Source organism: Sceloporus undulatus, chromosome 1 (assembly GCF_019175285.1).
Source record: "Sceloporus undulatus isolate JIND9_A2432 ecotype Alabama chromosome 1, SceUnd_v1.1, whole genome shotgun sequence".
In the NCBI taxonomy this organism is placed as follows: Eukaryota; Metazoa; Chordata; class Lepidosauria; order Squamata; family Phrynosomatidae; genus Sceloporus; species Sceloporus undulatus.
Window position 1 is genome coordinate 173,233,245 of NC_056522.1, and position 12,238 is coordinate 173,245,482.

General features: G+C 38.5%; 1 protein-coding gene across 2 annotated transcripts in view; it reads right to left on the minus strand.

Moving 5' to 3' along the window:
• Nucleotides 1–1,655: 1,655 nt before the first annotated feature.
• The window catches only part of MMUT (methylmalonyl-CoA mutase), a 24,527-nt gene continuing 13,944 nt past the window's right edge, over nt 1,656–12,238 (minus strand). For both annotated transcript variants that reach the window (XM_042444263.1, XM_042444268.1), the window contains 5 exons: nt 11,628–11,743; nt 10,135–10,266; nt 9,182–9,329; nt 3,643–3,810; nt 1,656–2,052 (listed from right to left, as the gene is read on the minus strand). In XM_042444263.1, the coding sequence (XP_042300197.1) occupies nt 1,924–2,052; nt 3,643–3,810; nt 9,182–9,329; nt 10,135–10,266; nt 11,628–11,743 (693 nt within the window). In that variant the 3' untranslated portion in view covers nt 1,656–1,923. The remainder of the gene's footprint in view (nt 2,053–3,642; nt 3,811–9,181; nt 9,330–10,134; nt 10,267–11,627; nt 11,744–12,238) is intronic.

The following is a 12,238-nucleotide window of genomic DNA, read 5'->3' on the forward strand; positions in this document are numbered from 1 at the left end:
TCTGGAAAACTTGGAAGATAGCTGAAACTATTAATTACATTTTTGTTAGTCTTCTTCCTCAAGATATAACCAATAGTGACTACTCAGAAGCAATTCCATTGCATTCAGTGGGATTTACTCTGAGGTAAGTGGAGTACACTCACTTACTGATGGGTAAGCCTGCTAATCTGGTTAAAAGCAATAGGATAGTCCTCTGAGTAATGTGTCTAGGCTTGATTAAAAAATCCTTTATTCTACCAGACTAGCAGGGGTCACTTGGTGTGGGCACACAGAGCAAGTTTTAGCAAACCCAAATTAATTTTGCTTCTGAGTAGTCCTCTTTAGGTTTGTGGTGTGTTTATTCATTTGTTCATTCTGGTGGGAGGCAGACAGTGAAAAGCCAGGTGAAAGACCAGATCCTGAAGCTCTCCCACCTTCCTCTCTCTCTCCTCATCATCTCCTTAAGGCTCAAGTGTTTCCAGGATTCCCCCCCCCCCCCGATCTTTAGTCCCTGCATGCCCCCCACTAACCCCACTCCCCATTTCTGGATTGTGTTCCTTGTCCAAAATCCAAAATCCAAACCACTATTCCATATATTAAGCCATCTGAATTGTAGGCAGCACAATCTATTCACTTTGTACCGTGCAGAGAAGTAGCTCTTTTGTACATACACCTTTTTTCTTATTCTTTTTCTCCCCCCCTTCTTTCCCCTCCTCCCCTCACACAACCCTCCTGTCTCAGGTGAGCTTCACCCAAAACTAAAGGTGCCTTTGTTTATTTTTAAAACCCTTCTCTCTCTCTGAGGCAGAAAGAGTCCAATAGGAGAGGGATAAAAAATGAGAGAGAGAGAGAGAGACAACTTCACTGCCCATTCAAGATAGCTGCAGGCTATCCTCACCTTCTCCCTGGTTCCCTTTTCCTCTCCCAGCCCGCCTGCCCGCCCGCCCCATAGGGCTATCATCACCTGGATTTTCTTTTCATTGTGCAGTTCTATGTCTCCATACAGAAGAATAAAAGGAGGGGTGAGGAGAGGTGAAGGCTTGCTCAGGTGTCAGTTCCAGTAAAAAAAACTGGAGTCTGAGGTCTCTGACAAAATGCAATCTGGAACAAAAGATGAATCTGGGATCTGCTGCTTCAAACATGCCCAGCCATCCAGGACCCGGGACATATGTCAGAACCGGTGATTTATCTGTACCATCTATTTTTGAAATAGCTAGAGGAACCACTCTAGGCTCCTCATATTTATGCCAAACTATTAACTGAAACAGATCAGGCACTGTAGGTGCACCAGTCTGAGTGGATCATGGAGGAAGGAGAGGAGCAGGAAGAGGATGCAGTTGGTTTTGGAGGGAAACTCTCCACTTGCACTTCTGTGCAACCGAGGTCTCTTTCAAACTGGTAATGCAAGCCAGAAACAAACTCTCCACTCGTACTTCTGAGGTCACTGAAATCTCCTTGAAAACTGACAATGCAAGGCAGAACAAACTTTTGGGGTAAATCTGCCCCAAATAGGAGTGGATCTTTTCTGCTCCTATTTGTGGCAGAAGCTGGCTGGATTGGGGCCACAGCATCTGTTCCTGCACCCCAATCCATCCTAAAAGGGGCAGCTCCAAGTTGCTGCAAATTAGCCGTCTGTTTCACCCCTAAGTTAGTATTTGAAAAACAAAACAGCAAAGTTGTAACAATTCAGTGTAATAAAGTATACTGAAGTATTTTGAAGACAACATATGCAAGAATCTATTGAAAATCTGTGCATCTGATCTTCTCTTCTGTCTTCAACTTTATGCAGTTATATATTTCATCTATATTTCAAACAGGCAGCATTATCTTCTTAGAAAGTATAACTGCAACAGCTGTAGCTCATCTGATATAAATTGTTTTCATTAGTATCTAATCACATTACATTATAACATATTACAAGGTTTACCATTAAGTGGTAAGAATTTACATCAACTGTTGCCTCTTATTCATGCAATTCTCAATATCTTCAAGAACTTGGAGAGCTGCCTTTGGGATTCGAGTTCCAGGGCCGAATATATTGGAGACACCTGACTCAAACAGGAAGTCATAATCCTATCAGGAGAAAAGAGAGAGAGAAAAAAGATAAAATACATTCAAACCTTAATTCAAGTCATGCAGAACACATTGTACAGGACTAGGGTTCACTGATAGTAATGTAGCAGTGGGGGAAAATGTAATATACTAAAGTATGGTCCATAACAGCAAAGACTTATGTAGCTCAAATCCAGTCACTTGTGCAATATCCTTAGTGACTTTGGCTTGCTTAAAATGGGGAGGGGGAGTTTGTAGATTCTGTTGTAGGTAATACCTTTACTGAAAGCGAACAATCAGATCATCCGGATACATATTATGACCTACCCAAGATTATCAGGATCTGTAGCTCTACATACCATTTTTGATATAAGTCATAAATTCCAAAATTGAATAGCAAAGGCTGAAAAATGTTCTTATCTGTGTTTAAGCTACAACTTTTAGTTTAAACTGTTTCATTTCTTCAAATATTATTGGATATTTCAAAATTGTATACATTACAGTGGCAGACTTTGAACCTAGTTGCAACATATCATCCTGAATAGAGATGGAAAGGCCCAGAAAAAAACTGGAAAAGTTCAGAAAAAAACCTTTTCCCCCATTTTTTTCTGAAGCTTTTTTTGTTTTTTTTTTTTCTGAGAAATTGAAAAAAGGAGGAAAACTGATTATGGAATGTTTTATTTTAGGAAGATGAATAAAATCTTTAAGACAAGGTGTTCATATATTCTCCAAATCATTTCTAAAAACCACATACAGTCTCAGATGATTCTCATTTCTGTGCACAAGCAGATCCTAAATTACAAACTGAATTCTCCAGTGAAAGAACAAGATGCATTTCTTCCTTTAGGGGGCACTGAAAGAATCTATGGTAGTCTATGTTTGAAAACACACTAAATCAAGAAATAAACTGACATGTGAAAGAGTAGAGAACCTTTTTTTCCCTGTGGCTCCAAAATTTCTGGAAATTTTATATCTGTAATCCTGAATACCCTTTTTATTAAGTTAGGACAAAGGTACTTTTGCAGCACAGCTTTTCCTTGAACTTTTGTAAACATGCAGATTCACAAACTTCAGTAGACAGATTTTATGCAAAGCTTGTTTCACTGATATAACTTGCTTATAGAAGAGAATGAATTTTAATGGCGTTGCCCTGGCTGATATTGACTTCTCTCTTAGTGAAAAAATATTAGTGAATAAAAAACCTTAATAGGAACAATCTTTATAACCCACTTCATACCAGATTTCTGCAAAATGAGCCAAACCCAGCAGGTTTTAAGAAAAAAATTCTGATGTTTGCTCATCCATATCAAACTTGCACACAGCCTGTAAAATCAATCTAAATGCAACTTTTGTGAAAAACGGTTTATACAGAAATCTGCTATGGTAATGCTAAAGTACCAAATTCAAACCCAAGTCTTCATTTTGGTTCCATTACATACCCATTTTAGAAAACAGTGATCAGCCAAATGGATTTGCATAGCATAAGACAGACAAACAGATCAAATTATAATGCAGACATAAACACTCACCATCCTCAAAATAAATGACACAAGAACAAACAAGAAATCTTAGGCTTTATAGTATCTTTGGAAAAGAGATGGTGGATGGTACCTGAGGTGGGATCACACCTCCACACATGACAAGTATATCTGGGCGGCCAAGGGCAGCCAGTTCTTTGATGAGTTCAGGAACGAGTGTTTTGTGACCGGCAGCTAAAGTACTCACACCAACACAATGTACGTCAGCATCTACAGCCTGCTGGGCTACTTCACTAGGTGTCTAAGGAGAAAAAGCAAATGAAGTAACAAAAAAGATGAGAAAAAAATAAAACTCAGTACCAAGTATCTTCTCACACAAAATAACAATGACAAAATGCACCACATTTCCTCATTACATTAATTAATTAAGGCTGCTTCTGGCATTTCTTTTAATAAGTATGGGTGTTGAGATCTAATTCTTAGAAAGTGTCAATGTATCATGAAGAAAACAGTATATCCCTACTCAGTATACCTTTTAGAATTCAGGAATGCTGTAAAAATATCAAAGCACAATATACTGATTATTACACTAGATCTGGTAGAAAACTGAAAGATAATGTATACATTCATATCAATACTAGGCTCTAGTTCCTATTATTCTACCAATATTTTGAAATATGAAGTATGAAGATCTATCTGCTCATTCTTTCTACAGCTCCAGTGATTTCACTAAGAAATGATCATGTGGGCAAAGTCTTATCCTCCTGCTTTAGGCTAAGTCAGGTCAATTTCAGCTGTTATTTTAAGGCTACTTTAAGCTATTAATTATGACCTAATAAACCAGAAAATAAGCAAGAAATATCCTCTTGCATTAAAAATTACTTAGCTCTTACTTTATCTAAATAAACCAGGAAAAGGAATGCTTTGGTACTATTCAATCTGATCATTAAAATACTGTATTTTCTGGTGTATAAGACTACTTTTTAACCCAGGAAAATCTTCTCAAAAGTCGGGTGTCATCTTATATGCTGGGTGTCATCTTATATGTGAAGGCAATGCAGGGGCAATCATGGGGTTTCAAGTTTGTTTATCACAGAACGCCAAATGCAATCAAGAGTCATCCTAAACGCAATTGGGAGTCATTCCAGGGTCATGTAAATTTGGGGGAAAAGAGGATTTACCTAACCCTGTAAGGACCCTGGAATGACCCCCGATTGTGTTTAAGATGGCTCCTGATTGAAACCTCATGATTGCCCCTGTATTGCCTTCACATTGACCCTGGGATAACTTCAAATTTTGCTCGTATGATAAGGGCCTATGGCTACTTTAAGCTATTAGACCCTATTATTTCCACTAAACTCTGTGTGGACCTATGTAGATAATGAATGCTGAAGACTGCAACAAAGCAGCCAACAAGGCAGGAATGAAAAAAAAGTTTAAAGAGGAAGAGGAAGATCTTAAAAGGAAAGAACAACACGAAGACTGAAAGGGGGAGAGAGCCTGAGAAGAAACAGAAAAAACTCCTAGCTTATTGAAATTACAAAGGCTGCAGCAAATCTCAGACAGCTAAGATTGGAGGATTTGTTTCAGCATAAAGATGCAATGAATAATACTTCTCCATTCTTTCCCCCTCCTCACAAATCCTTCTGATAAATCTTATGCCTCATCTGTCTGGGAGGTTGATGATTTCCCTCTTTCTGATGAGGAGGGTTCCTTAGATGCCAGAGGGGTGAGTGTTTTAAAAACCACCATTAAAACAAATGCTGATCTGGACCGACCTGGTTGCTAAGAACTGCATGTTAACTACTAAAACAATTATTGCAATTTTTGAGCAGCTGTTAGGCATTAATTGGAAAATAAATGAACTTAAGGACACAGTGGGAAAGTTTGTAACAAAACTATCCATGAAACTTGCCACTAATTCTGTTGAACCAGAACATTCCCAGCATTTGTATGCTGCACAAGATATAACACGCAGGGTAGTCAACAGAGGTAAGTTAATTTTACAGCAGAACAGGATCCTGCTCCAGGTTGCAATAAATCCTTTTAATAAGGGTAGGTGGTACAACAAGCAAGCAGTACTTTACTCACTCTCACAACTCCACCATCCAAGGCTACACAGTAGTGAGCTTACAGAAATATCCAGGCTACCCAGATGGAATAGTTTGAAATAATAATATTGACATTTAAGCATTCTACCCTTCTCACATTGATCCTAAGGAGGATTGCTAGGGAGATTCTTAACCATACCTACACATGTTTTTCACAACAATAATGTTCAGCCACTGCTAAATTTTGGGAAGAAAGCCAAATCTTTGAGGAAGGCTGTCTTAAACCTCAAAGACTGATCTTAGTCAGCAATCTTCCACACAGCAGATGGCTACAAGATGAGGAGATGTTGTACATCAAAGATATAACACCACTGATGCAATTAAGAGAAAGATACAGACATCAGTCAACTTTTAGGAAGAGGAGGAAGAACTTGCCCAGATGTTTGGTATTCTCTCGTTGAGGAACAACAACTTATATTGTGCAAACTAGAGGCAGTTAAATCAGTGTTACAGTTAGTGACTGCTACAACAGAGTCTATTAATTCCTTGTTAACCTCCACCTCTCAGATGGACCACTGATACATGTGCTTCCTGAATGCTCAACGTCACCTAAGAACAACAACAACAAAAGGTATCGATGTAGTTCATGTTGCCCAACTGCAACAGCATTCAAGCAACAAATCAGAGACTCAGTCAATCTGATTACAGAGACAGAGATGAAAATTTAGCTTCACAAAAAAGCAGAGATTGTAGGCCAGCACCTGCTGGACCAAAATGATTGACATTCAACAAATCTTATCTCCCTTACTTTTATCTCCTGGAATATTGCAGGGTGGAAACCCAGAAGTAGAGACCCCTCTTTTCTGTCCTTCATTTCCAGATATATTATTATTTTTCTTCAAGGAACTTGGTATGTGGAAGATTTGTATGTAGAAGGGTATAAGACAATTGCACCAGACCATAGGAGGCTTTGTGGGGCTTAAGTATTCTAACATCCACCTCATTACAGTCACAAGTGATTAGATTATCTTCATTAGATCAATATGCCCTGACAATCTTGCTTCAACAAGCTGGATTTAGGGCAGGAAGATCAACCATAGATCATGCAATGGTTTTGCAACATCTAGTAGAGAAGTAATCTCATCAAACCAGTCAATCTCTTTTTGCAGCATTTATTGATTTCATGTCGGTGTTTGACACAGTATCTAGATCTAGACAGTGGAACAAATTTAAAAACACCTCCATAGACAAAAAATCTACTTTTGCTGCTTATTAAAACCCACGAGAACACCAGATTGAGGTAAGATGTAGCATTCAAGGACATGTTACCAAGGAAATACAAGTTCAGAAGGGAGTCAGACATGGATGTGTACTGGCTCCAATTTTATTCAATTACTATATAAACTCATTAATTCCTTATTTGATTAATTAGGAGGAATAGCTAACACTCCAGAGGACAGGATCAAAATTCAAAACGACCTGAATAGACTAGAAAGCTGGGCCAAAGCTAACAAAATGAACTTCAACAGGAAGAAATGTAAGGTACTGCACTTAGGGCAGAAAAAATGAAATGCACACGTATAGGATGGGGGACACCTGGCTGAACAAGACTACATGTGAAAAGGACCTAGGAGTCCAAGTTGAACATGAGTCAACAGTGTGATGAGGCAGCTAAAAAGGCCAATGCAATTTTAGGCTGCATCAATAGAAGTATAGTGTCTAGATCAAGGGAAGTAATAGTGCCACTGTATTCTGCTCTGGTCAGGCCCCACCTGGAATATTGTGTCCAGTTCTGGACACCACAATTCAAAAAGGACATTGAGAAACTGGAGCGTGTCCAAGGGAGGGCGACTAAAATGGTGAAGGGTCTGGAAACCATGTCCTATGAGGAACGACTTAGGGAGCTGAGGATGTTTAGCCTGGAGAAGAGAAGGTTAAGAGGTGATATGATAGCCCTGTTTAAATATTTGAAGGGAAGTCATATTGAGGAGGGAACAAGCTTGTTTTCTGCTGCTCCAGAGAACAGGACTCAGAACAATGGATGCAATATACAGGAAAAGAGATTCCACTTCAACATTAGGAGGAACTTCCTGCTCATTCAGATTATGTCTCTTGGAATGCACAGAGAACTGTTACAGCCATTCAAAATTATTTTTTCACTAAAGGAGCACAGTTCATTCCTGCTGCAATTAAGCTCTTCATGGCCAAAGCTTGGGCTCATCCGTTATATGGGGCTCAATTAAGGCCATACAGTAATATGACCTCACTTGAAAGAGTTCAAATAAAATTTTTGAGGAGCATATTTCAGATTGCCTGATATGTACCAAATGCTGTACTTCGAAGGGAAGCAGGAGTCAGTAAACGCGAATCCATTTTTACTCATTAGTTAAAGTTCCATAGACGCGGTACAGACCTTCCAAAAAGTTCTTTTTGCCCCACAGGGCAGACGTTGCGAGTGCACCAATGGCAACTCATGATGTCACAGACATGGTGTGACGTGTGGACGCTATGCGTCCGTCATGTCACAATGGTGGCGCTTGTATACAGTACTAGATTTAGGGAGCATGCGGTTGCCGCGTGGTCCCTTAAACCTAGTATGGTGCCAGGACGGCACTTTAGCGCTGTGTGTACCATGCCATAAAAACCCTGGTGGATTGTTCCAGGTAATATTGGTAGACAACTATAAATCCTCTTGGGAAACAGCTATCTATAAGAAACTTTATGGACTTTCGAGTGATACCATTCTAAATTTAGGATTAGATCAAGCGTAACCAGTTGTAAGACAAAGGATTCTAGATTCTGAAGGTCAGACAGAAATTGCTGCCTTTTCCAATTACTCATTTGCAAACAATCAACTTATGTTACAGTGCCTAAATTTAGGACAGCTTTATCATTTATCGATTCAATGTTCTCCCAACAGCAGTATTGGAAGAGAAATATGGGGAAATTCCCTATGAATTTCAATTCTGTCCTTGTAATATTGGTGCTATGGAAACTACAGCTCAAGTACTTCTGTATTGTCAATTTTATAAGGACATTCACCACCAGCTGATTACCCCTCTTTTAACTTAAATTTCCAGGACACATTGATGTTTTTTATTTACGCTATCTGTTGGATAGTCAGAACCAAACTTCTATACTTAAAGTAGCAAAAATTGTCTCCAAATGGTTAGTCTCCAGATTGTTAGTAATAACTGATGTTATATGGCAGAAATTAATTTTGTTTCTTGTTTTAATAATTGTATTCTTATTTTTTATACTGGTCAATGACCGAAATAAAGTGTAGTAGTTGTTGTTGTACCTACACCAAAGCAGAATAATTATGGATACAGGTAATAAACATACAGAATTAAATCCAATTACTACTCCTAGCTAGAACTAATGGAACTTACAAAAGTGTTAATTTATCAAGTTCACATTCATGGGCCTACTCCACTTGCAACTAACTGGATTTAGGCCATTTAGGCCAGAAATAATAAAACGTTAATATTGAAATTAAATGAAAAGCAAACTCTTACGTTAACAAAAATTCGTGGACTCAGTATTTACAACTAAAATGAAACAACAAATTTAAACTTAAGGCTACATAAGTATCTAATCTAACTGAAATGATAAAAATACCTGAAACAGGGGGCTTATATCAACATCAAATCCAAGGTCTGCAAATCCTGTAGCAATCACTTTGGCTCCTCTGTCATGGCCATCCTGGCCCATTTTAGCAACAAGAAGGCGTGGTCTACGACCTTCACATTCCATAAATTTGTTTACTCTGGGTTTCAAAATATTTAGACATCATTGATTACTATCACAAAAGGAGATCTTGGTAGATGTCACTACAACAGAAAAGTCTTTCATTTCAAATATCTTATACAACTTTGAGTACTGCAAGCTGTGTGTGAACTGATATACTGGAACTAAACCCCAGTGGATACCAAGGACCCACTGCAATAATAATCAGAAGACTCTATTTAAAAAAGAAGCAGAGTGGATTTTGAAATTAAAATCTTTGGTTCCTGGAGAATTAAATGAAGAATTTGATCTCTTCCCACAGTTGTAAATTCTCTCAGATGTTTTGCTAGTCTGCTTGCATACTTCCTCGAGGGCCATCTCACTTCCCCAAACCCCCTACTTTTTTGTCTTACGCATCTGTGTGTGTGTGTGTGTGTGTGTGTGTGTGTGTATAAATTTTAAGCCTGCTTCACATGTTTTTTCCTGTTCAGCAAATGGAATGAGATTCTCAGCTCCAGAAGTTTCTGCAGTTAGAATTCATATTGGTATGTACAGGCTTTAAAATCAGTAAAGATTAGAATGAAAGAAGGGACTCATCTCCAAGTTCTCAATGAGTGGCTGTTTTTAGTTTGGAAAAAGCCCAGCATCCAAATTCAGTGCCCTTCAAAGGCTACATAAAAACTTAAATATAAATATAGAATTAAAAGAAAACCAAAATAGTTTTGGCTCATGTAATGTCTAAAAAAAGATTGCAATTTCTCCAGTTCAGAAACACAAAAGTTAAAAAATCTAAGTGAACATTACATGAGAGATTTCAGTATTTAAATATAAACAGCATAGCGTACCTGTTGATAACCTGAGCAATTTCATCACTTTCCCCAAACTCCTGACGGTAAGCACCACTCACCATGCGATCACTGGCTCTATGCTCACCAAATACTTTTTTCATTGCATCTGTTATTTCACCAACTGTACATCTAAAAATAAATTCGTAGGAAGCCTTTTATTTGCAGATTGGTTTTTCGAACATTTCAAAGAGTAGCAGACAGAATCTGTTAGCAGTCCTATTACCTATGCTGCTAGCACTGTTGTTTTTAAATTAAACATAATAGGTTAATGTAGGGTTTTGTTATACTACCTTGAAAACACTTTAACTTGTCATAGGTGTATCCTACAGAATTCTAGGATTTATAGTTTGATAAGGCACTAGAACTCTCTGGTAGACAATTCTTTTTTTTAGATTCTTTCAAAATTAATTTTTAATATGAACAATAGAATTTACAATCAAAATATTATACAATAAAGAACCTGAAGGGGCAAGAAGAGAAAAAGAAGGGGAATGGGGGAAAAGAAAAAGAAAGAACAAGAGAAAAAAACCATAAGACTAATAAAAAGTAGGGCTCTGACTCACCAATCCTAACTATAATGAAAAGAAAAATGAAAAAGAGAAAAATATCCAACTAAATAATTCTACAGTACTAAAATTACTCATAACCATAGCTGTAGATTACTACATTATTAGATTTCTTACTGCTCAAAAAATTCACAAACTGTTTCCAGCCTTTCAAAAAGTCTTCAATTGGCCTATCCTTTAGAATCCATGGCGCGTTACAGACGTACAGGCCAAACCGCGCGGTTCCCGGACACAGGAAAAAAGAAGCCCGAAAATGGCGCTTCTTTCTGCACCCCGGAAGTCGTGCGCTCGTGGCGTCACTTCCGCTGCACAACTTCCAGACGCTATGCGTCCGCGACATCAAGATGGCGGCACCTGTGTGGAAGGGTGCCGCCATTTTCTACGTGCTCCGTGCGTACTAGGGTTGAGGAACGTCTAAAATAGATGCCCCTTTCTAACCCTAATACGCCCCTTCCTAACCCTAGTACGTACAGAGTGCGTACTTTCGGCGCGTGTGTAACGTGCCCACATTAATTTGGCAACTTGAATTCACTCCACAACTTTAACAATCTATTCTTTTATTGTTAGTGATTCAGTCCATTTCCAAATATGAGCAAACAATATTTTTGCTCTTGTTGTCATATACTGAAGAAGTAATCCATATTTACTATTAAATTCTTTATAATTCCAAACAAAAACATCTCTGGTAATAGTACAGAATCTATTGTTTGTAACACTAAAACCTTTAAAAAATAGAAGCAAAGCCCGCAGACATTTGGCTAATCTTGAGAAGCTGTGCAGATTTTATAGCAGTTGCTTACCCCAAGCCAGATTTGTATGGATTCAGATGGCTACAATTTCTAGGAATAACTTTCTGTTTTAACAACTGAAATTAATTTACTATTTATTAAAAATTTTAAGACACCTATCATACTTTCCACACACCTTGCACGTGCCGCTTCCACTGCTAGGGCCAGCAAGTTGCCTTGTCCTGTGGCAGCACATTCTGTTAGGGTGGTGAGACAATGCTGGGCTGCTACTTCATCTCTGCAAGCTTTCACCTTTAAAAAGGTGAAGAACAAAATAAAATTAAATAAGAATATAAAACAGAACTTTATGTAAAATAAAATATAAAAAGAAGAAAGAAAAGAAGAAGCCCCCCCACTCCATCCACCATCATCCAGAAGGAGAGAAGGGCAGGCCAGCTCCATCAGGCCTTGCCTGAAAAGAAGGCCCTCCCTCCATCCACCATCATCCAGAGGGAGAAAAGGGCAGGACAGCTCCATCAGGCCTAATCAGAGTAGGAGAAGAAGGCCCTCCCTCCAGTCCATCTGCCATGGTCCAGGCCTCTGAGGGAGAGAAGATCTGCTGGACATTCCACCTTCCCCACTGCCATTCCCTTCTCCTTTTTGTGTCTTGTCTTTTTAGATTGTAAGCCTGAGCGCAGGGAAATGTCTAATCAACAATTTGTAAGCTGCTCTGATAGACTTTTGGCTGAAGACAGGGTAATAATAATAATAATAATAATAATAATAATAATAATAATAATAATAATA